This window comes from Eulemur rufifrons, chromosome 15 (genome assembly GCF_041146395.1).
Source record: "Eulemur rufifrons isolate Redbay chromosome 15, OSU_ERuf_1, whole genome shotgun sequence".
In the NCBI taxonomy this organism is placed as follows: Eukaryota; Metazoa; Chordata; class Mammalia; order Primates; family Lemuridae; genus Eulemur; species Eulemur rufifrons.
The window spans coordinates 31,809,878-31,831,990 of record NC_090997.1 but is presented as its reverse complement, the minus strand read 5'-3'; the positions used below and the strand labels follow the sequence as shown (position 1 = coordinate 31,831,990).

The window sequence follows — 22,113 nt, the reverse complement described above, 5'->3', positions numbered from 1 at the left end:
CTCCACCTGTGCCACTAGGATTTTCTCTCTTTTCATAAGATCTCTATGCTTGTTACACTTGTAGTGGTCCAGTAATTGACTTAGCGGAGTGATGAAAAGCTTTGCTCTATAAACGGATGTTCAAAGCACCAAACAGAATATGCTTGCTGAACAACGGACCCCTGGAGGCCCTGGCAGTGAGCAAGGAGAATAAAGCAAGAGGTCAAGGGGCTGCTCTCGGGCGGGGCTTGAAAAAAGGAGAGATTCTAAAAACTGCCTGAAGGAAAATCTAATTGTGGTCAGAGAGTGATCAGTCTCCAAGAAGTTATGGCCAAAGATTTTCTCGTGTTGCTCAAGTGTGAACTGATGAACTGATGAACTGATGAACCTCCCAAGTTGTCAGAAGGATGGGAAGGTTCTCCAACGGACAGAAAGCTGACCTGGATAATGTACAGAAAAGTGCATTTAAAGGGTGTGAGAAAGTGTGTGTGTGACAGAGAGAGAGGGAGAGAGAGTCCACTAAAGCTAGGTTATAATGCAGCCTGTGGATCTTTTTTTTGGAGGGCTCTTGCTAGAAAACAATAGAAGCTTTGGAAGTGTCTTTCTTAGATGGATATTTGTACCAAAATCCGTGCATATTGGAAATGCTTGCTTTCTCTCTTGGTTTTCCTTATTTGACATTTCCAATCTCCTCTACTGCTGGTACACCACTGAAAGCATGTCCAAAATGATCATTAGTTCATTTGAGTTCCAAAGACCAGTTTTATTAGGCTAATGGTGCTCAAAAGAACCTCACATGAATATACGAAGGGAATAGTCTACCCGATAGCCCCTGACCTTAGGTACGATTAGTTTTGGTGGTGGACATGACCCATGTCTTTATGTGACATAACTCAGTCACTTAAACAGGTGTTGACAGTTCTTTAAAAAATGGTCTTAATTTCATTTAAAATATCAAAGTCATTATACATACAACATCTCCTGGTGGTCCTCTGGGGCCCATGGAGCCTGCAGGTCCTTGCTGACCCTAAAATAAAAGGTGGTGTGCACTTTAACTTTGCTAAAAAAAATAGATTGTACCTGAATATTTGTAAAACATGGTGTGACCTTTATCTGTAGAAAGACGGACTTTCCACCATCCCAGTTTCTCTGTATAATACTGCAATGTGCTCCGGGCTTAGCAAGATGGTTTCCAGATGTTTTTATTTAATGGATCTGTTCTCCGCAGCAGGTAATAACTGGATAACTTGCCTTACCCACAGGCCAGGAGCACCCACATTAATCTCTCCCGCACTTCCCCAAAGCTGCTCTTTCTTGGGACACTCCTGCAGAATCCCACGTAGGAAACTCAAGTGTCTCAGGGTTGAATAATTTTGGTTTAGAAACTGAATCTCGAATCCTGTTCCTTTTAAGAATACAGCTCAGGATCATAAATTCAGCTCACATTGTTTATTCTTAAAGCTTTTAGGGATGTTATTGTGACTATACCCGAAAAAGGGTTTAAAAATCCTATTGTGAACCAAAAGGCACAGTTACTATGTGTGTAATAAATATAGCCAATAGGGGAAAATCACCATGGAAACAGGATAAAGTCCTTTCTTCTTGTGAAGAAAGTGAGTGACATACTGAAGCACCTTGTTTTACACAGAATGACAATGATGCCCCAATTATTTCCTAATTTATCTTAGTTATTTTTTATATACCTTTAGTCCTGGGCTTCCTATTAAGCCAGGGGGACCAGGATCTCCAGGTTCACCCTAAACGTATGGATGAGAGGGAGAGTTAAATGTTACTTTAATTTTCATAATCTCATTAAATTGGAGATGCAATTGAAGAATGCCAGGAGATTACCTTTGTTCCTTGTGATCCTATCATCCCAGGTTCTCCCTGTAAATAAAATAATCACTATATGGGTAATACTTAAATTCAGATAGAGATGGAAGTCTCTCATACTTTAATTGAACATCTACAAATTAATATATGATAAAGGGGGACATTATAGAAGATATAATGAAATCAAGGAGGAGGGTTTATTCTAAAACATGACTAACTTAAAATGCTTATTGCTAATATATGAACAATAATATCTTCTTTCTTCTTTATAATAGTTTCCCTTCCAATGTCACTTTTGACACTGTGATCATATTCCATTACCACCACTGCATTCTATACTTAGATGACATCATTATAATTTGCCACTAACTAATCTCATGTCCTAGAGAATTAAAACTTCAGAGGAGAAATAGGGGAGAGTAGAATTTAAGGTAATATGCTAGTCTGAGCAAGAGCAAGACCCTATTTCTAAGAAAAGTAGAAAAATTAGCCGGGCATTGTGGTGCATTCCTGTAGTCCCAGCTACTTGGGAGGCTGAGGCAGGAGTATCCCTTGAGCCCAGGAGTTGGAGGCTGCAGTGAGCTATGGTGACACCACTGCACTCTAGCCTAGCCTGGGTGACAGAGTGAGACCCTGTCTCAAAAAAAAAAAAAAAAAAAAGTATTTAAGGTAATATGTATTGGCAATTCTACTGTCAGGTATATGTGCTTAATGCAAAAACCCCAGAAAATACAAGGTTATACAAAATAGGACAATATTGGCTATAATAAATTTGTTTTTCTTTTCTATGACTTCTTAATCTGATAAATCCAATTTGTACATTAACAGAATTTTTGAAAAAATTATATCTTCCATTTTAATGTTGTATTTTAGATATACTATGTGGATGTCTTTCATAACATTTATATTGAATCACTACTAGTAATTGGTTTAAGAAAGTATATAAAATCCAAACCAAATGGTAAAGTATACTCTCATAGTAACACTTAACAAGGTTTAAAATTTCTCATTTAGCAAAATAAAAGAATAAAAAATCACAGAGGAAAAATTAAAATGCCCACAGATCCTATGTAATCAAGTCTATTAGACACCAAAGTAAACATATCAGAAATCAGAGATAAAGAAATCAATGAAGTAGAAAACCTAAGATACTGATAAAACATCTACTTACTCTATCTCCCTTTTCACCTTTTGTAAAAGGTTCCCCCTAGGAAAATGGGTAGAAAACAATCAATTATAAACACTTTGAGACATAAACTCTCCATATTTGGGTGTGGATAAATCCTGCAGGTCAAACTCAGACCTCCATTGTAAACAAGCCTCTAAAATGACCCATCACACAATCTGCCTTTGCCACTTAAAGGAAGCATATGAGAATTAATTTTAAAACTCTTTCATATTCCCAAATGACAATGAGTCAATCATTCTAATACTATTTAGAGAATCCCCTTCAAATCCTGCCCAGGGCCAAAGCTGTCTATTGCCTGCTTCACATAGAAGATGATCACACACACCTATGATGGGGGTCAGAACGGGTGTAGCAGCAACCAGGTGTTCAATGGAAAGACAGTCATTTGAATTCTTCCAGTTGGGTAATTGTATGCTCGAACATAGAAAATCATTATTTTTGAAATACTTTTTAAATGTTAATGAAAGTGACTTGAAGGGGTTAAATACTGGGAGAATAACAGTACTGTACAAGTGTGTGGAATTGATAAATAGTTCTTGTTGTTTTAGGTATGAAGGTCCTGGGGAGAGATGGAAGCTTTGAGAGGGCAACCTCTTACTGACCAACACTCTCCTCGTTGCCACTGTGTTACTATTACCATAAGCCAGGCTTAACACAGACAGACAGACAGACAGACACATACAGACACACATGCCCACAAACATGCCCACACAGGCTTTGTCTTACTATTGCAGCTTCTGTCCTCGAAGTCACATGCACATGATCTCATTTAATCTCACAGCAGTGCTGTGCAAAAGCTATTACTGTTCCATTTTAAGGATGAGGAAAGAGACTCAAGAAAGTTCAGTAACTCTGATTTGTCATAGCTCCTTCCATTTTCCTAGGATAGCATTCATCCCACTTTATATTTCCTTGTATATCTTGGCTAGAAACTCTGAGTGTAGGAATATAACACATCTTGCCTATCATAGCATCTCTGGTGTCTCACATAGACCTTTCCATTGTTGGGACCCCATCCAAGTTTATCAAATTAGAGAATGTAAAGTCATGCAGATATAATAATAATAGCTGACACTTATTGAATTCTTACAAGGTATCAGGTACTATCCTAATCACTTTATATAGATACATTAACATAGTTCATTCTCATGTCCCAGTGGGGTAGGTACAATTATTAATAGTATACTCATGTACTGATGAGGAAACTGGAGGATAGAGAAGTTATATAATTTCCCCAAGGTCACATAGCCAGTGAGAAGTGGTTCAGAATTTAAACTCAGGCAGCCTGATCTCAATCCCAGGCTTTGTTTATTTAGTCTGTCTGATTTGATTTATAATTTTATTTATTTATTATTTGAACTGAGTGCATTACCAATAAGATGGAAACCATAAATTTTTTAAAATTTTTTCTTTTGCATGTGAAAATCTGGAGGAAGTGTGGGAACAATTATGATAGATATTACCACTCTCAAAAGTCCTCTTAGGGACTGCAATTATTCTCCTGAATAAATCACTCACGGGAGATAAGCAACTAAAAGAGCCTCTGCTTTTCACCTCGTACCCTATGTGGGCTATGGGGCTCCCCTTTTCTCCCACATTTCGCAGCTCCTTGCCGTTATGTGGGGCCATGTAGCTAGTTCTGGCAGTGACACGTAAGCAGAAGTTACAAATGTTACTTGCAGGCTGAGCAAGTGAAAAGCCCATTGATGGTTCCCCAGTCCCTCTTCCCCTGCAGTGGTGACTGAGACGGGCGTGGATACCAGAGGGCGTAGCTCTGTGAAGGTCACAAGCCTGGTAACTGAGCATAGTGTGGAGCAGAACAAGCCACCCCTCCCAAATGAACCACGCCAGGCATGCAGCACCGGAAAGAGAGAATCTTTCTTGTGCTACATCACAGAAGTTTTAGGGTTAGTTTCGCTCAGTATAACTTAGCCTATTCTGCTTAACACAGCTGCTGCCCGTATCTGCAAGTTCTGCATCCATGGATTTGACTAACCCAGGATAAAAAATATTTGGGAAAATACAACAATTCAATGATAAAAAATAATACAAATTTAAAAAACAATAGTATAACAACTATTTACATAGTATCATGCACATGGTAATAGGTATTGTAAGTAATCTAGAGATGAATTAAAGTGTAGAGGAGGATGTGTATAGGTTATATGAAAATATTATATCATTTTATATACAGGACTTGAGTGTCTGCAGAAGTACTGGAACCAATTCCCCACGAATACTGAAGGACAGCTGTATACCCCATATCTATCCAACATCACTACATCTTCTATTAATATTATTGGTTAATTTCTATACATTAGATCAGGGCTTCATATTCTGGCTTTTCAGTCTTCATTCTTAAAAAACCTATCTTTTAAGATAGGAGATGATGCTAACTAGATAGGAGCAATGGGCCACATTACTCATATTACTGCTTATGTCACGCTGCTCATGTCATTGCTTATTTAGAGACATTGTCAAGCGTGAAAGCCACATTGACTAACGTAATTGGTTATAAAAACAAAACAATACAAAGCAAAACAAAAACAACCATGAGCGTGGCTGTCCAGGCTGTTAGTCCTAGCTGCAGTGGCTACTATCTGGGGGAAGTCAAACTTTCAGAGCCTCCCTTTCCTTATCTATAAAATCCTGGGGTTTAACTAGATGATCTCTCAGGTATATTTTAGCTTTGATATGTTAAAAATCTAGCCATACTCTGAATGTCCAGAAGTGGGGGACAAATTGTCATTTTAAAGTTGCCATTCAGGATTGGTGGTTCAGAATTCAACTTCGGATGAAGGCTACTCTTCTGCTGGGCCTTCTTGTTATTAGTGAAGTCAAGTCTAGATCCTGTTCTGGAATAGAAAGGTTGAGACCACAAAGAGCTAATCTGCTCTGCATAATAATGTAAAATTTGTGTTTTTTAAATGTGGGAATGGGGAAGGTAGACAGACAAAGATGTGTGGGGAAGGTGGGATAATTGAGGGAGAAGAGGGCAAGGAAGAGTTAGGAGGAAAAGAAGCTTGTTTCTTCTGGAATCTAAAGGCCAGGCTATAGGCAGCCCCAGTGTGGTAGATGGGTTGCCCCTAAATGTTGGTGGAAGGAGAGAAAGCCAGAGGGAATCCCCTAGGGAGGGAAAGGTCTATCACTCCAGGAACTATCCTTGCCACTTAAAGCATGGTCCATGGAAGAACAGCACCAGTGTCACCTAGGAGCTTGTGAGAAACGCAGACTCTCAGGCCCCACCCCAAACCTACTGAATTAGAATCAGCAGAATTCCAGTGCACATGCACATTTGATAAGCATTGCTTTCCCATCGAAAGTTTCTCCTTTCTGCTCTATAGTTCCTTGCTTTTCCAGGGGAATTTAATAAATCTCACTGCAGGGTCCTCCGTGTGTCACATGGAAATTAAGAGAAGGTGGATGTCAGTGTTCAGGCTTGGAGGGGAGACGATGGAGACCTAGAGAATCAGTTTAGAGATGGTCAGAGGAACGTCCAGGTGTGGAGCATCAGGAGTGAGTTGGCAGGTGGAAGGGGCAGCAGCCACCAGGCTGCATTTGTGGGGCATATGGGATTTCCCAGACATGCCTGGGAATATGCAGCTGGGGAACCACATTAAACATTGCTAAATCCCATAGTTGCACAGGGAGCTTAGACTGCATATTAAGGGCAAGCATGATTCCTGAAGGTAGGAGAACTGGGGTACACAGGCCACAGCACTGATTCTAAAGTTGCCTGAAAGTCTTACTGTCATTACTAAAGGTGCCTAATTTTTTAAAGCTGAAGTACAGAGAAAATTTGGCTTTGTAACATTACTTTTAATATTATAATGTTTCTCATACAGGCATTTTAGTGACCTCTTCATTCTTTATCCCCTGGTAAACAAGTATACCTCATTCACTCTGGCAAGGAAAGGGGTAAAAGTGATTTTAAAAGATGTATTTTTTAAAAATAAAGATAAAACATGTGTTAAGCCTGATTCTTGCTGATACTTGAAGGCTGCTGATTTTTATTTTTTTAGCAGCATTAAAAAAATAGTCATCTTTTTTGTATCCAGGCTTTCTATGATTTCTTTAGGTAGTCCTATCTGAATATAAATGATACTACAGGGTTTTTTCTCCCTACTAAAAGAACGAAGTTTTAAAAGAAACCGGCCACAGTAATATTGAATAGTGGCTTGGAAAGACACTTTGATCTTACAAGAAACAAGAAAGAAAAATAACTTCAGAAAGAATACTGAGAGCAGTTGTTTGAGCAGATAGATGTTTCTAATTTTTTGAATAAATTAGTACCAGCCCTTTGATTTTATTATTGATTTTAGTTATAGTATTTAAACAGGGAAGCTTAGTGATTTTAAACCTTGGGTTCTAGAATCAGCCCACTTAGGGACAAATTCATGGCTCCAATATTTATTAGCTGTGTGACCTTGGGCAAGTTACTTAACCTTTCTGTGCCTCACTTTCCTCATCTGAAAAACGGGGGTGATAATAGCCTACATCATAGAAGTTTTTTAATGGATTAAATGAATAAATTACATGTAAAGGACTTAGTGCCCGGCATAGCTTAGACTTGCTTAAAGATCTGATCTATTAATCATCATGACAGGGTCAACCAAGGTACATGGAATTGGGGCTGATTTGAAAAAAATATTTTAATCCAACTTTCTGGATATTCTTCCTCCGCCCTCAGAGCTAAAGTACTTACAGGTTCTCCTTTTTGTCCTTTAGTACCAACAGACCCCGGAAACCCTGGTAGTCCAGTTTCACCCTTTCAAGGAAAAGCAAAGAGAGGAGGTTAGAGTACTGTCGTGACTGTCAGATGCAGAACGAGTGCTTGTTCTCCTCCTAACCATGGAATTTATCGACTAGCATCCAAGAGACAGTTCTGAGTTCTGAATCTAGTTAGGCTATATGCATAATAATATGTTTTTCAGCACTTCACAATGCTTTTATGTCTGAGAAATCCATAATATTTCCTTATGATATTTAAAACTAATGGGAAACAAAATTAATTATTTTTCAAGGCAAGAACATCTAGAGAAGAAAAAAATTATAATCTTGTTCTGGTATACCAAAAAATATAAATTTTTGTGATCCCAAAGACATCAGATTATTTAACTGACACAATAATCTAGACTCATTTCATTTCAGACACTTCTTTCTTTCTTTTTCTGGGCGGGGGGAGTCAATAGTCATGTGAAGAGGAAAGAGTCTGTCAGCTGTTTCCAGCATTTATATTGCCGCTTAGATGATCGGCTTGGACAAAGAAGGCATTCTTGTAGATGTGGTGACAGCAGCAGCTCAGAAATATCTAAGATGCTCTGGTCAAAAATCTTGAAGAGGGATTTGTATGTGACATACAAAGAGCATTTTCAGAAAATGCAATTTGAGAGATAAATCTGTGGAAAGGACTTATATCACTTATCAGATTTCAGAGAGTCCCAGCGTTGTATTTCCTTTTAGTGTTTACCCAGACCCCTGAATAACCACACGATTCTTAAATTAAATGTAGCCGCCAGAAGACAGGTAATGCTGATTTTCTTCCCCAACCTCAAGAGTATTTTTTCAAGACGATGTTTCCCATTGTCTATATTTCTGGGCATATATCTTTCTTGCCTATCTGTCCATTTTTTTTACTTAAAAAAAAAATAAATACAGGAAACATAAAGTAGAATACACCAAGTCTTCATGTACCAGGCACCCAAAATGAAAGAAATAAAAATATTTATAGTCAAAGAAGGAATCCCCTCTCATTTCCACTCTATTCCTGCCCCAGAGGGAGCCATTCTCATGAATTCAGCATTTATCTGTTCGGTCTTATTTTTGTACTTTTACTGCATATGTGGAATCATAAACAAGATATTATTTTGAACATTTAAAGCAAATTCCATAAATATTTTATTTTGTATATAACATTCTGTGACTTGCTTTTTTCACTCAGTGTTGTTTTTAGTATGCATCCCTATTGCGTGATCTAGTTCCTTCATTGTAACCGCTAGCTGGCATTCTGATGCAGTGATGTACCAGGGCTTATCCCAGCCCCACTGATAGGCACTTGGTTGAATCAGCCTTTTCCCCATTATAGACAGCACTGCAATGGACATCTCGAATCCTGTCCCCTTGTGTGGATGTGCCTGTTTATTTTGAAGCCTCAAACAACAGTCTACCCCAAAGTGCCTCAAGTGTAAATCTATTACAATCCTAAAATCTTTGGCTTATTTCTACAGTTCTATCCTAATCCATATCTGGTGATTCTGTGTGATGGATAGACAAGATCATGTTTTTCTTAAGCAATCTTCTAGATTTGTGGAGTGTTTGGTAAGTTTAATCTTGATTTTATTAAATTTTTAAAACCTCATGTGATATTGTAAAGTATATATTTGGTCTTCAATCCCAGTTTCCTGGCATACAATTCCTAAAATCCTTGGAATCTCCAAAGTGAAAAAAGTGTCTTTTTGTATGCTAATGAGTTGACTGGTGGCTGGGGGTCCTTGGGTGACCTCAGAAAAGGGCTGGTTAAAAGAAATTCCCAGGCTGGATTAGAGGGTTGGGACTTTTCAGCCCCAGCCCCCAACCTCTGGGGAGGAGTGAGGAGCTGAAGGTTAAAGTTGGTCACCAATGATTTTATCAATCATGTTTACATGGTGAAGATTCTATAAAAACCCAAAAGGACTGGGTTTGGAGAGGTTCCAGATAGCTGAACGTGTGGAGGTACCTGGAGGGTGGTGCACCCAGAGAGGGCATGGAAGCTCTGCACCCCTTCCTCTATACCTTGCCCTGTGCAGCTCTTCATTTGTATCCTTTGTAATATCCTTTATAATAAACGGGTAGACATATTTAGCTGAGTTCTGTGAGCTGCTCCAGCAAATCATTCAAAACCAAGGACGGGGTGGTGGGAACCTCAATTTATAGCTGGTTGTCAGAAGCCCAGGTAAAACAACTGGAGCTTATGGTTGGCATTTAGAGTGGGGGGGGCAGTCTTGTGAGACTGAGCCATCAACCTGTGGGACCTGATGCTACCTCTGGGTAGACAGTGTCAGAATTGAGTTGAATCAGAGGACACCCAGCTGGTGTCTGTTGCAGAATTGATTGCTTGCTTGGTGTGTGGGGGAAAAAACTTCCATGCATTTGGTCACAGAAGTATTTTGTGTTGTGAGAGTATATAGTAGGAAAAACTGTTTTCTGCTCACCTCAGCACTAATTTTTATACTATCAGGCTTTTAGCCAGCAATTAAGGCTCTGGGAGAGCCAAGGAACCAAATGGATAAGAAGCCAATTTGCAGATTTGTTAGTGTTCATATTCTAGAGCAATGTTTCCCAAAGTTCAGTCATCTGTACACCAAGTGCATAATTTTTGCTATGTCCACATACCACCTATATATTCATGGCTCATTTCTTTCTCTAAATTCACTCATATTCTAATTTTACATTATATTTAAATTAATTTAAATCTAAATTTAAATTTAAATTAATTACGGGTGATGTGCACCTGTAATCCCAGCTCCCCAGGAGACTGAGGCAAAACGATTGCTTGAGCTCTGGAGTTTCAGACCAGCCTGGGCAGCATAGTGAGACCTCCTCACACAAAAAATTTAAATATTCATTATGTCCTTTGAAGTAGTATCCATGAAATTTAAAATTTAATGTGATGGATATTTGGTTTCTTTCCCTAATACAGAGTAAAATACATAAACGTTGTTTTTTCTCGTATCTAAACATCTAGTGTATTATCAGTTTTATACTTGCCACACTGTAGGAAAAGCCATTTTTTCCTCCTACAGATAGTAAATTATATTCAAAGTGAGGAGAGGGAAAAGTTGGTGAATACATTTAAAGCACCAATTTTCATTGGTTTGACAGAGGAAACAATCAGTTGGCCTTGCGTAAACACTGGGGTGTACAGAGTGACCTTACTGTTACCCATCCAGTAGGTGCTAAAGTCCCCAGTGCATCGATGTGAAGGAAAAATTGCCTAGCAATTAGACTCACCCAATAAAATACAAGTAGAAAGCAGGTAAGGGGTCTAGAAATTGCTTATAAAAATCACATCTGCCCAATATCAAAGGTGGAGGGAAGGAGAATGTACGTGGAGAAATAAGAGTAATTACATTCATAGCTGCTATATATTTGAATTGATGCAAATAGGTCTCACTGAAATATAGAGAAAGGACCCAGTGGTTGTAGTCCATCTCTCTGCATGGTCCTTGGGTGACATGGAGCTGGGAGATCTTAGGGACCTCTTCCCTCATATAAAATTCTGCAAACAAAAGCATTTTATACCTGAATCTTAGGCACATATGGGATGGTTTTTTAATATTTAAAATGGATGTTCTGTGATTTATCACTGCAGATATGAATTGAAAGACAAGTGATGAATTTACTGGGCATCAGGAAAGGCTGTCCTTCTGTTTGACACTTTCAATGCTATTTGAAAGGCCTGGTACATTGAGACTCCATCTTTTCCCCCTGACAGTCTGCCCCAAAGACACCTGCTATTTTCGCAGGAGTCCTTAGATATTCTTCCACCTTGTTTCACTGTCCTTATAAAGCAGCAGATCTCCTCGAGCAACCTGAAAATACATTATCCCTCCACCACATCCTGTTGGTCCCAGGCAAGCTACAGAGCAGGGCTCATCCTTGCCATTTACTGTTTATAGCAAGTCATGTTCCTTGGTAGTTCTTGTATCTTAGTATTCTTGATACAGGATGTGGCTGATAAACCAGGAGTGATTTGTATGTATATTCCAGTGCTGTTTGTGCTTGTTCTGGAGCTTCATTGTAATGTTCTGTTCCAAATGGTAGGCTGTTTTTGTAATTCTATTTTGCTACTCAGTGCACTGAGAAGTGGCAGATTATACAGCAATTATAAATCATTTATGTGTTTAATTATACTTCTGGTTAAATCTTTTGTTCTACGGCACACATTGAGTCCCTTCTGTGTCAAAATTATGGTGGGAGATGCAAACATGAGCAAGACCAGGTGCGAAGAATGGTAACAATTAATACCAAAAAGTGCCAAAGGAGACCGCGTGAGAGGAAAGAAAGTTTGAGGTGGATCGATGGAAAAGGACACTTATTTCATGAGGCTTAATATGTGTCAGGTATTGTGCTTTTGAGTAAGTTCGCATCGTTTGATTTTAATCCTCCCATCAATTCTGTGTGTAGATACAATTATGCCCACGGTACAAGTGAGGAAACTGATGCTTAGAGAAATGAAGTGGCTTTTCCAAGCCGACCCAGCTGATAATGCCACACTCAACATTTTGTCCCAAAGCCCAGGCTCTTTCCACCACTCAGTGGTTCTCAACCCTGAATGCATGTTGGAATCATCTGAAACCCTTTTAAATACTAGAGACATGGTCCCTGCGCCCAAATCAGAGTCTCTATGGGTAGGACCTGAGCACAGGTATTTTCTAAAAGCTCTCTGGGTAATTCCAATGTGCAGCCAGAACTAATGGGGTCCACCACACGTGCAAGCAAAGGTCTGTGAGGGCAGTTTGAAGGAGCTTTAAATTTTCACCGTGGTGACCCATGAACACCATTATAATTTTAAAAACTAATGCATTTATTCGATTCAGATACTAAGTGGATGTGTATACGTAGAGTTGATTTCACTCTTGCAGCAACTGCTATGCTCATGTTAAGTTTATTTTATGCATTATTTATTGGCAGAGTCTTTCCTCTGTTAATTACAATTTTTAAAAATCCTTTCATATGTACATTTAGATCAGGTACTGAATCAAGTTTCTTGTAGACTCTTCTAGATTATTTATTTGGGTGAGAAGAGGGAACAGTGATGCCACTGGCTTTTTCTAATTCCACTTAAGATTCTGAAGCAATTAGAAAAGATTTTGAGCAATAGAAAAGGTCCTTAGAGTTTGAAATACACCTGTTTTACAGAATCAAATTTCTCATCAGTGAAGTCTTAAGAATTCCTAAGTAACATGTGTTTCCTAATGAACATAGCAAAACAGAAGCCAGCTGTTTTGTTTCAAGAAATGAATCATCATTTAAATGCTTTAAAAGTGTCACATCTCTCTTCTTTGCTCAGCTGTCCTGTGTGACAAGCTTTGTGGCTTTCTTTTTCTTTTTTTTTTTTTCCCTCTCCTTAGCCTGCATGTGTCCAGCAGTAATTGCTTAGAATGTAACGCGTTTGCTATGGTGGCGTATGGTGTTTGTACGTTATTGGGTTACAGGAAATAATGCTAGTGTACTAGCAGGAAAATCTAAGACACACAAATGACTTATCATTGCTGTATAATCAATTTTTGCATGTCTTTCTCAGAATGCCAAGGTTTCATTTATTTTGCAGAAAATTTCATTTTCAATCATCAATTTATAAGAAGCTCCTAGTTTCTTTTGAGACTATCTTTTAGCAGTATTTTCTGGTGACAGATGTATGATTTTTTGAACGAGTCGGTTGCACTGATTTATAAGGTACAGAAGTCATATTTTCTTGGATTCATGTCAAAATATCCTGCCCTCAATCAAGAGAAATTTTACTGGGTGAATGAATGAAGGCAGCACCCACAGGCCACATTCCCTCTAAGTATTTTCAAACCTACTCATCTCTGTCTGTAGATTTAATGTGCATTGGTTTTTTTTTTTTTTTTTTTTTTTCTTTTTCTGACGACGACATGTTCACACCGAATCCAAGGTCATTACAATTTCAGAATCAAACAGAAGTGAAACATCTTTTTGAGTGGGCAAATGAATCTGTCATCTTCACAGCTAATACAATTAAACCTGTGAATGGTGACAATGAGAATGCAATGGAAATTCATCAGGTGTTTTAATTTTAAAACTTTTGAAATCATTATTTGGTTAAACCATTACATTATAAAATCCCACCAAACAAGGTACCCATGACAGCTTATGTTTTGGTACTTAAGAAGGCACAAAATAGTAAGCCTGAGGCATTTTGCCAAGGGGATCTTCAGACTGTTTTTGCCAACTTCATAATTCATGAAACATCTAATGATAAAGCAAATCTGTGTCCTAATTTCATTTACCTTATTAGAGCTATTTCCCCGTGATATGTTCCCTTCCTTATAGCCAATTGCTACTCAGCAGTGCTCACTCGGGAGCTGCCTCTGCAGCCAATTCTGCTGCTCCACCAGGAGGCAGGTGGGGCTCCTGCCCATTGCAGGCTGGACAGCCTCCTGGGGACAGAGCCCAACTGCCACAGTGGGACTGCCCTTGATGTGCCAATGTGTAAATCAGTTTAAAACACTGCACCCTTTTATGCACTTTGAAAGTCTGATTACCTTTTCTCCTTTCGGACCCCCAGCTCCGTATTCACCATTTCCCTAGGTAAAGATAAAACAAATAAAAATACAGCAACAACAAAAAGTCCATTTATCTTCAGTGCATTCAATCTTTAACAACGTAAGTGGTCAGATGACACTACTAGAACAGCTTTTTGTGGATACTAGGTCACTTTTGCATATATTTTTGTCTTTCTCACCTTTTGTTAAATATTCCTATTACATATTCTATTAAATAACTCCAACTTTGGAGACCCCATCTGTCTTTGTGACTTCCCCAGGAAATCGCTTCTGGAGAAACATCATACCTCTGGGGACAAATTGTTGCACTCCACATTCACACTTGGCAACCAACCTCCGTTGGCCTCTCCATATATCTGAGCTTCTCTGGTCTCTTGCTCTTCCCACTCTCAAATCTCCTTTATTGTTCTCAGACTACTAAGTTGAACTTCACTTTCCCTGGGCAGATGCCCTTGCCTGTTACTAAATTGAAAAAATACAAATTCTCAGGGCACCACTTCAAATTCCTGCCCCTCAACCTACAAACCCATGTGCATGCACTCTTGGCTGTAGTTGATAAACTGCTCCTCTATGAGTCCTCTGAATCCCATGCCCTCTGCCTTCTTAGGAGGTTTTCCTTATTAATACTACCTATTGCCATTAGATGAAATTGATCAATTTGGAAAAATTAAGAAAAATGTAGCTAAAATTGGCCAATTTCATTCACAACTCTCTTTCTCTCTCTGTCTTCCTACCTATTCTACCTTTTTCAAACTTAACACAAACAAATCATGCAGTTACCTGGGCACACTTTTCCCTCAAGCTACCTTCTCTCCTCCCATTTCTGGACAATTTTCTCAAAATGGCAGCTAATGCTTTCTGTGTCTACTGATGAAAACAGGCTCAAAGTTTCCCTCAGCTGGAATACACTGTAGACAACAGGCTTTTTCCTGACCCCAGGCCCTGACCTCCCTTTTCTTGGATCATTTACTTTAGCAAACCTGTATTTGTAAATTCTTTCTCTGCCCCTCTGAGATGTAAATCTTTTGAAAAGCCTCTTGTTAGTTTTATAAACCAGGAATGTCTTTCTCCAGGACCTGGGAGCCATCCCTTTCAAATATGAACATCAAGAAAGATAAAGTCCCTATCTCTCGGGCTCTACTGGAGGGTAGGAGCCTAACTTCAGTCTGTACCAAGTGGTAAACCTTCTTCCTCTCACAAAGATACAAGAAAGTTTACTTTTCCTTTGAGTAAAGCCAATTAGCAAACACAAATAGGTTGCGTTCTCTGTCTCACTTCAATACTCAACTCTCCTGCCCTTTGTTTCAGTGGAGTTGAGCTCAGAATGAGTGTGGCCTCTCTCTACTATTGGAATAGCCTTTGAATAATGTTTTCCTTGCCTGTTTAACTTTGTCAGGTGCAATTTTTGCTTTGACACCACATATTCATCTTCCATGTGCTTCTAAGCTCACAGTGATTTGGCACTGGCCCCAACCATTCCACTGATTTGGCTCTCTGATATTATAAATGATATCTTTGTTGCTTAGTCTAATGGACTCTTCATTAATTGACCTCTTGGCTACACTTGCCACTGTTGGCTTATATGATACCTCACTCTCTTGGTTTCTCCTATCTCTCCAACCTCTCTTCTTCCTCCCTCATTTAACTGTTAAAGGTTGGCTGCCTTGGGACTCTGTCCAAGCTTTCTTCTTTGGTGACTCAACAGTTTCTCCCAGGCACTCTTATCTACCCTTGTGGCTTAGGTAATATTTACACAAAGACAGGCAAATTTATAAATCCAGCATATAGCTCCCCTCTGAGGTGTAGACCCATATATTTTATTTTCTATTTGATATACTCCCTTGTAAATTCTAGGATCAATTCATATTCAACAAGTTCAAACAGAACTAAAAAAACACAAATGCACACACATATGAGAGCAAAAAAAAAAAAAAATGAGAGTTACATCATACTGTTAACATTGTTTAGTCCAGAAGTGGGAGAATGATAATTAATTTCTTCCTAATGTATCTCTTCAGGTTGTCTTCTTAAAATGAGCAGTAATTTCATTTTGCAATTGAAAAAAATCAATGAAAGAAAGAAAACCTGAACTCATCCTCCCCCTTTCAGAGAATTCTTCCTCCTTCAGTTGGGAGGCATTCTTAACATCTCATTCCTCCTTGGTCCTCATGCACAGTCAGTCATCCAGTCTGGCTGACTCAAGGCCCCCAAATCCCCTCTCTGTGTGCTGCTTGCCTGTACCCCAGGTGGGCCACCATCACGTCTTGCCAGGATTGTTGCTGTGGCTCCGTAACCGGCCTTCTGCAATCCCCTTGCTCCCCTGACACATACATTTTCTACATTGAGTCGGAGAGATACCTTTAAAAGACATCCTGATCTCCATCCTTCAAAACCTTAACAAGCCATCAAATTACCACATGCATGGACTCATTTCCCTCTTGAGCATCATCTTGGCCACTCTTTTCCCCCCAAAGTTCCAGTTAATAATGGTCTTCTCTCAGCTCCTCGAATCAACCAAGATCTTTCCCATCTAATCCTCCAGATCACCACTCTTTGTCCTCACATCTTGTCTGGCCAGGAACTAGTCCTCTGGTCTCAACTATTATATTATAAAATGCCATTCATGGATGCCTCCCCCAGGTATCCCAGACAGGTTCTCGTCTCATAGCTTCTCATTGGACACTGTATTTTTCCTTCATAATACTAAAATTTTTATTTTTGTGTTTGTTTTAAAAAATTTTGTATGCCTTGCACTAAAATTTAAGCTCCATAATGACCTGGAATTGAATTCCCCATGCCTAGCATAGTACCTAATGTATAGGAAGCATTCAATAAATATTTGTTAAGTGAACAAGCCAATAATTCTAGTTCATGTGCTTTTCCCATTAAAGTTGTTTTTATGATCAAAAATACATGTGTTGGTAGAAAAACTAAGAAATACAGAAACATTTAAACAACAAAAAATATTCAGAGGCACCCATTCAGATTGCTATTACCATAGTTTGATATTTTAAATGTGCCTTCCATGTTATTAGTACTATTCCAATAAAAAATAAGTAGTTTGTAAATGATGTTATTATTGGTCTTGTGATAGATATTCTCTCATTTTTTATGTTAACTTTGTTCCATGATATCTAAATTGAAAATAAAAATTGTGTTTTCAAAAATTCTGAGTTATAAATTATCATAACGAACAGTATTTGAAAATAAAGTATGAAACTAAGACACATACACACACACATAAAGAATCAATAGTTATAAAATGGTGGGTTTCTTGGATGAAACCTGTATAGAAACATAAATTTTAGAGATTTCATGAAAACACTAGTCATTCAGGCATGGTGTCGACCAGTGTGCACAGAACATCACATCTCTCTCTGGCTGTGCTTGTGTTAGGACATTTTGGGGAAAGCTGGAACATGCTTTGGTCTACGATGTGACTTGCCCAGAAATGGTGTTTATTTTGGGAGGCTCCATGCTCTTGGATTACAGAGCAGAAGAGCACCTAAAGTACCTCCGGTGCGAGCATATTCCAGTGAAGCCCACCTCACCCCTCAACAACATAGAAGCTGTCAGAGATGCTGTGCTTGGAAGAAGAAATACCTGTGCAGCACCAAGTCATACTGTTCTATCAACATACATTATTATTCTAAAACCTTGATTTTCTGGTGGCTTTCACATCCAGAAAAATAAGAGGGCCATTTATTGCCTATCAGAGCACCATATGTTTGCTTCACTCAGTAGCTAGTCCAGGAAATCCATCTAATCAAGGACCCTCAGTGGCCCCTGGTGCTGTTCTCCACTCCTGGGTCAACAGTACTTGAGGCAGATTTAAACTTGAAATTCAGTAGCATTTAGACATGGACATGTGAGACTCTCGTCCTTACTTTCTTCAAGCTGATGGCACCAGAAAATTACCTGGCTTTACAGAAATAATAAGAGACACCATCTTTGTGTTTCTGGAACAGTAATTCTGTCTCAGATGCTATTCTAATTTTAATATGGTATTTTGTACCTTGGTGCCATGTTAAAGTTCCTTGTAAGCCTTCCAAATAAATAATAGTTGTACAGTTTTGAATGTGTTTATTCTTACAGTGATGTGGTCAGGGTTGTGGTGTGGTGTGGGGGTGTGCTAATCCGCCTGTCCATCTCAAGAATTTTGAGATGTCAGCATTTATCCTTTGATTTCTGTGAGAAGTGGTGAATGAAACTTCGGAATCTATAGTCAGGGAAGTGAAAAGACTCGAGCTACTCTACTTGTCTTGGAGAGGGTGCTCTGTGGAAGAAAGGAATGTACCTGGACGTGTATGGACTGAACCATAGGAGACAGGCCATTCTTATAGGCCCTGAAAAGTAAAATATCAGCAATCTTATGGTACAGTTAATAAAAAGAAACCAAGAACATGAACTCCCTCCAAGGACACGGGATCATTAAAAATCCCCCAGTTCAACCCTTAGGGAACTTGCTGTAATATCCTATTACGTGAAGGGACATAAAATTCAGAAAAATCAGGTTATTTGTTATGAGTTGAATTGTGTATCCCCCATGCCCATTAATATGTAAAGGTCCTAACCTCCAGTATCTCAGAATATGAACTTATTTGGCAATAGAGTCATTGCATGCAGTAATTAGTTAAGAGGAGGACTTACTGGAGTAGGGTAGGCTCCTAATCCAATATGATCGTATCCTTATAAAAAGGGAAATTTGACACAGAGACACACATACAGGGAGAACACCGTGTGAAGATGACCCAGGAGCCACACGTAGCTAGGAAGGAAGCCTGGAACACATCCCTCCCCGAGCCTTCAGAGAGAGCACGACCCTGCCCACACCTCCATCCCGACTTCCAGCCTCCGGAACTGTGAGACAACAGATTTCTGCTGTTTATGCCACTCAGTTTATGATACTTTGTTGTGTAGCCCCAGCAAATTAAAACATAATATGCGGCCTAAGAAGTATATGCTCACTTGAAAATAAGACCTAAGGCTGGCTGAAAGTCTAACTTTTCAGCTACTTGCAAACAAACAAACAAAAAACCAAAAACATTTCACCAGCTTCAAATGTGCTGGGTTATGAAAGGGAGGGGGAGGACCCAGGAAAATGTAGGAGCTCTTTAATCAAATCAAGATCCAAAAGTCCATATATGTCTGCCTAAGTCCACAATGTTCCCCAAAACCAGTGGATCCCGGGGCACAGGAGGGGAGAGAGGTGAAGTTAGGACTCAGAGTTTTTCTGGGCAGAACGGTTACCTCTAGTGTCTTCGAGGAAGCCTTCACTCTATGTGCTATTGTTGGGTTTAATCCACTGCTTGGAAAGACCCTGAATATTTGATTTTGGATAAAGGTTTTCTGTCCTTTTTAGTCTGTGGATATTAAAGTGAAGTTATGATTTAATATGTGAAAGGAAAAAATAGATTATTTTGCTAGCAAATTGGTTTTTTTGGATCAACAATTTGGAGAAATGAACACTAGAATTGGTTGCTGGGAGGCATAGCATCAATCTCCAACAGCTGAGACCGAGTGTGGTGATGTAAGATAACACAACTATGCATTTTCAGTGTGGATTTTTAAAAACAGTATCAAATGTAAAATTCACCAGTACTTGGCCTCCACAGATAACATTATTTTTTTTTTCCCATCTAGAGTGTAGTCAGGGACTGTGGATCTGATGGCTTCAGAAGTTGACAGAGCCTATCAAATTTTTATTAAAACCCCCAGAGCTGGAAACAATGAAGAGCAGTTTGATGGATCATGAACAGATTTTCCTTAAGGGGAAGAATATGCTCAGCATTGTTGCTTCTTTGCAAACAATCTTGCAGAATGGAAGCAGCTGTTTTGCAAGTTATTTTGGTGATGGAGAGGGAAATCTACCTTTTATTCTTTGCATCCCCAAGTGGGCATGCATAAATACACATAAACACACATGTAATTTTTCCGATCTCATTACTTAATCTGCCTCTCTCTTTCTCACTTCCTTTTCTTCTTCCCCATTTCCTTTTTAATTTGTACTGTGAGGGAAGAGGATTTCTCATGCCTGAGCTTTTCTCTCAGGGAGCCATAAGGAAAATTGTAGGGGAAAAGATCAATTCTTGTGTGGATGCCCAAGGGCAAGCAAGGATGCCTGAGATGAGAGAATGGACCATGGTCTCTTTCAGTTTAGAATGGGGAGGGGAAGGGTATGAGTATTCTGCTGCTCCTCCTCCCAGGGGGAGCTGCTTCAGCAGAATCTGGGCTGCAGACCTTCTGAGCTGCTGTGAGCCGAAGAGCTGAGGTCCAGGGCTCCGGCGCAGACATCACATAAATCAATGCCAATTTAAAAGGGAAGATTATTTTAACCTTGGAGTGTCACTTTATATGTCTCAATACATGGTCCGTTATTTAATCTCCAGGAAAGTTTCACTCAGGCCCCTCTTCTCTCTGTGCTCATTTGCTACCGCCAGGCCATCAGGCATGCAACAAATTACAAAATGAAAAAGACTCAGCATCAAAAAACAGATGGGGGTGGGCGGTGGGGACACTGCCAAGTGAAAACATGCATCTTGCTCATCGCAGCACATTTGGCCTTTTCCTTTGTGAAGCTGAGGGTGAGGAGGAAGTGATTACAAGACAGAAACATCAGTCAGTGTGGGGGCTGGGAAGGTGGGTCCCGCCTCCCCCATCCATGCTGGTGGGAGCTCAGTGTAAATGCTCTAACTACACTCAGAAGGAAACGGAATAAAGTGTGTGGTAAGTTATCTTCCATTAATTCCCAGATGGGCCGAAAGTCTCTGACACTACATGGTCATAGTGCATCATTTGGGATAAAAGCTATGGTCTCTCTTCTTTATCCAGCCTTGCTCCAGCTCTCAAGTCACATTTAGAGCACATGTGGACTAAACACCCAGGAGCTTCAATTCTGTAATGGCAATAATGATAGCTGGAGTTCTTTTAGGTGAGTTAATAGCTAAGTTTAAAGTACTGGCTTTCTATTAGCAAGACTCTCCACTTGGCTGCTCTGGTTAGCCCCCATTTTTTTTCTTTTTAAAAATATAACCTTAAAGTTTAACAATTTACATTCTCAACTTTAGACTGTAAAATATAAATGCTCTATATATCTTCATTTAAGGGCAAACTGACTCATCAGCAACATAAACTATATATAGAAGTAGTGTTGGGAGACCTGTAAAGATGTGAGCTTTAAAAGTTTTGCAAGGGTAGCAAATACTTAAGTAGCTGAGCAGCAACTTGGTAATTTTTATACCAAGGATGATAGTAATATAACATGTTCTTTGAGTTTTTCTAGCTGACACTGTGACATCAGAGCCAGCTTATTCTCATTATTTTGAAGCATTTATGATAAATCCTATTTTATAACAGCAGGTGTCATTACAATGATTAAACTTGGATATAGTTCAGATTACTTTTTCTCACTTGTGGTAAGCCTTAATGTTTTGAAAAAGCTAGTATATATCTATAAAGAAATATTTAATACAGAATCATAAAATATATCCTAGGTATTCTTCCTAATATAATACTCCCTGGAAAACCTAAATAAATGAGAGAAATTTAAGTATAACGAACTTTCCGCATGTTTGAGTTTAAATGTATCAACCAAAAATTATTTAGGCCTCTTTATGTTGCCCTTACTCTGATGAAAGAAGAATTGGGATCTTTTAATTAATTAGCTCATCATTTGACGTTGTATTCAGCACTTGCTATCTTCAAGGTCTGTGCTGGCACAGAAGGTCCCTTTGAGATTTCTAAACAGAGAGGACCAACACACGGGAATTTATAGGAAGGGAAAGGAAGAACATAGAAAAGAGAAATGTAATGGGAAGTTTCTCC

The 22,113-nt window shown here is 39.1% G+C and overlaps 1 protein-coding gene across 1 annotated transcript in view; it reads right to left on the bottom strand.

Moving 5' to 3' along the window:
• The window catches only part of COL19A1 (collagen type XIX alpha 1 chain), a 293,777-nt gene that overhangs the window by 61,850 nt on the left and 209,814 nt on the right, over positions 1-22,113 (bottom strand). Inside the window, exons 17-23 of the mRNA XM_069489063.1 lie at positions 17,930-17,938; positions 14,269-14,310; positions 7,707-7,769; positions 2,984-3,019; positions 1,831-1,866; positions 1,683-1,736; positions 953-1,006 (exon numbers count right to left, since the gene is read on the bottom strand). Coding sequence (XP_069345164.1) covers positions 953-1,006; positions 1,683-1,736; positions 1,831-1,866; positions 2,984-3,019; positions 7,707-7,769; positions 14,269-14,310; positions 17,930-17,938 — 294 coding nt within the window. The remainder of the gene's footprint in view (positions 1-952; positions 1,007-1,682; positions 1,737-1,830; positions 1,867-2,983; positions 3,020-7,706; positions 7,770-14,268; positions 14,311-17,929; positions 17,939-22,113) is intronic.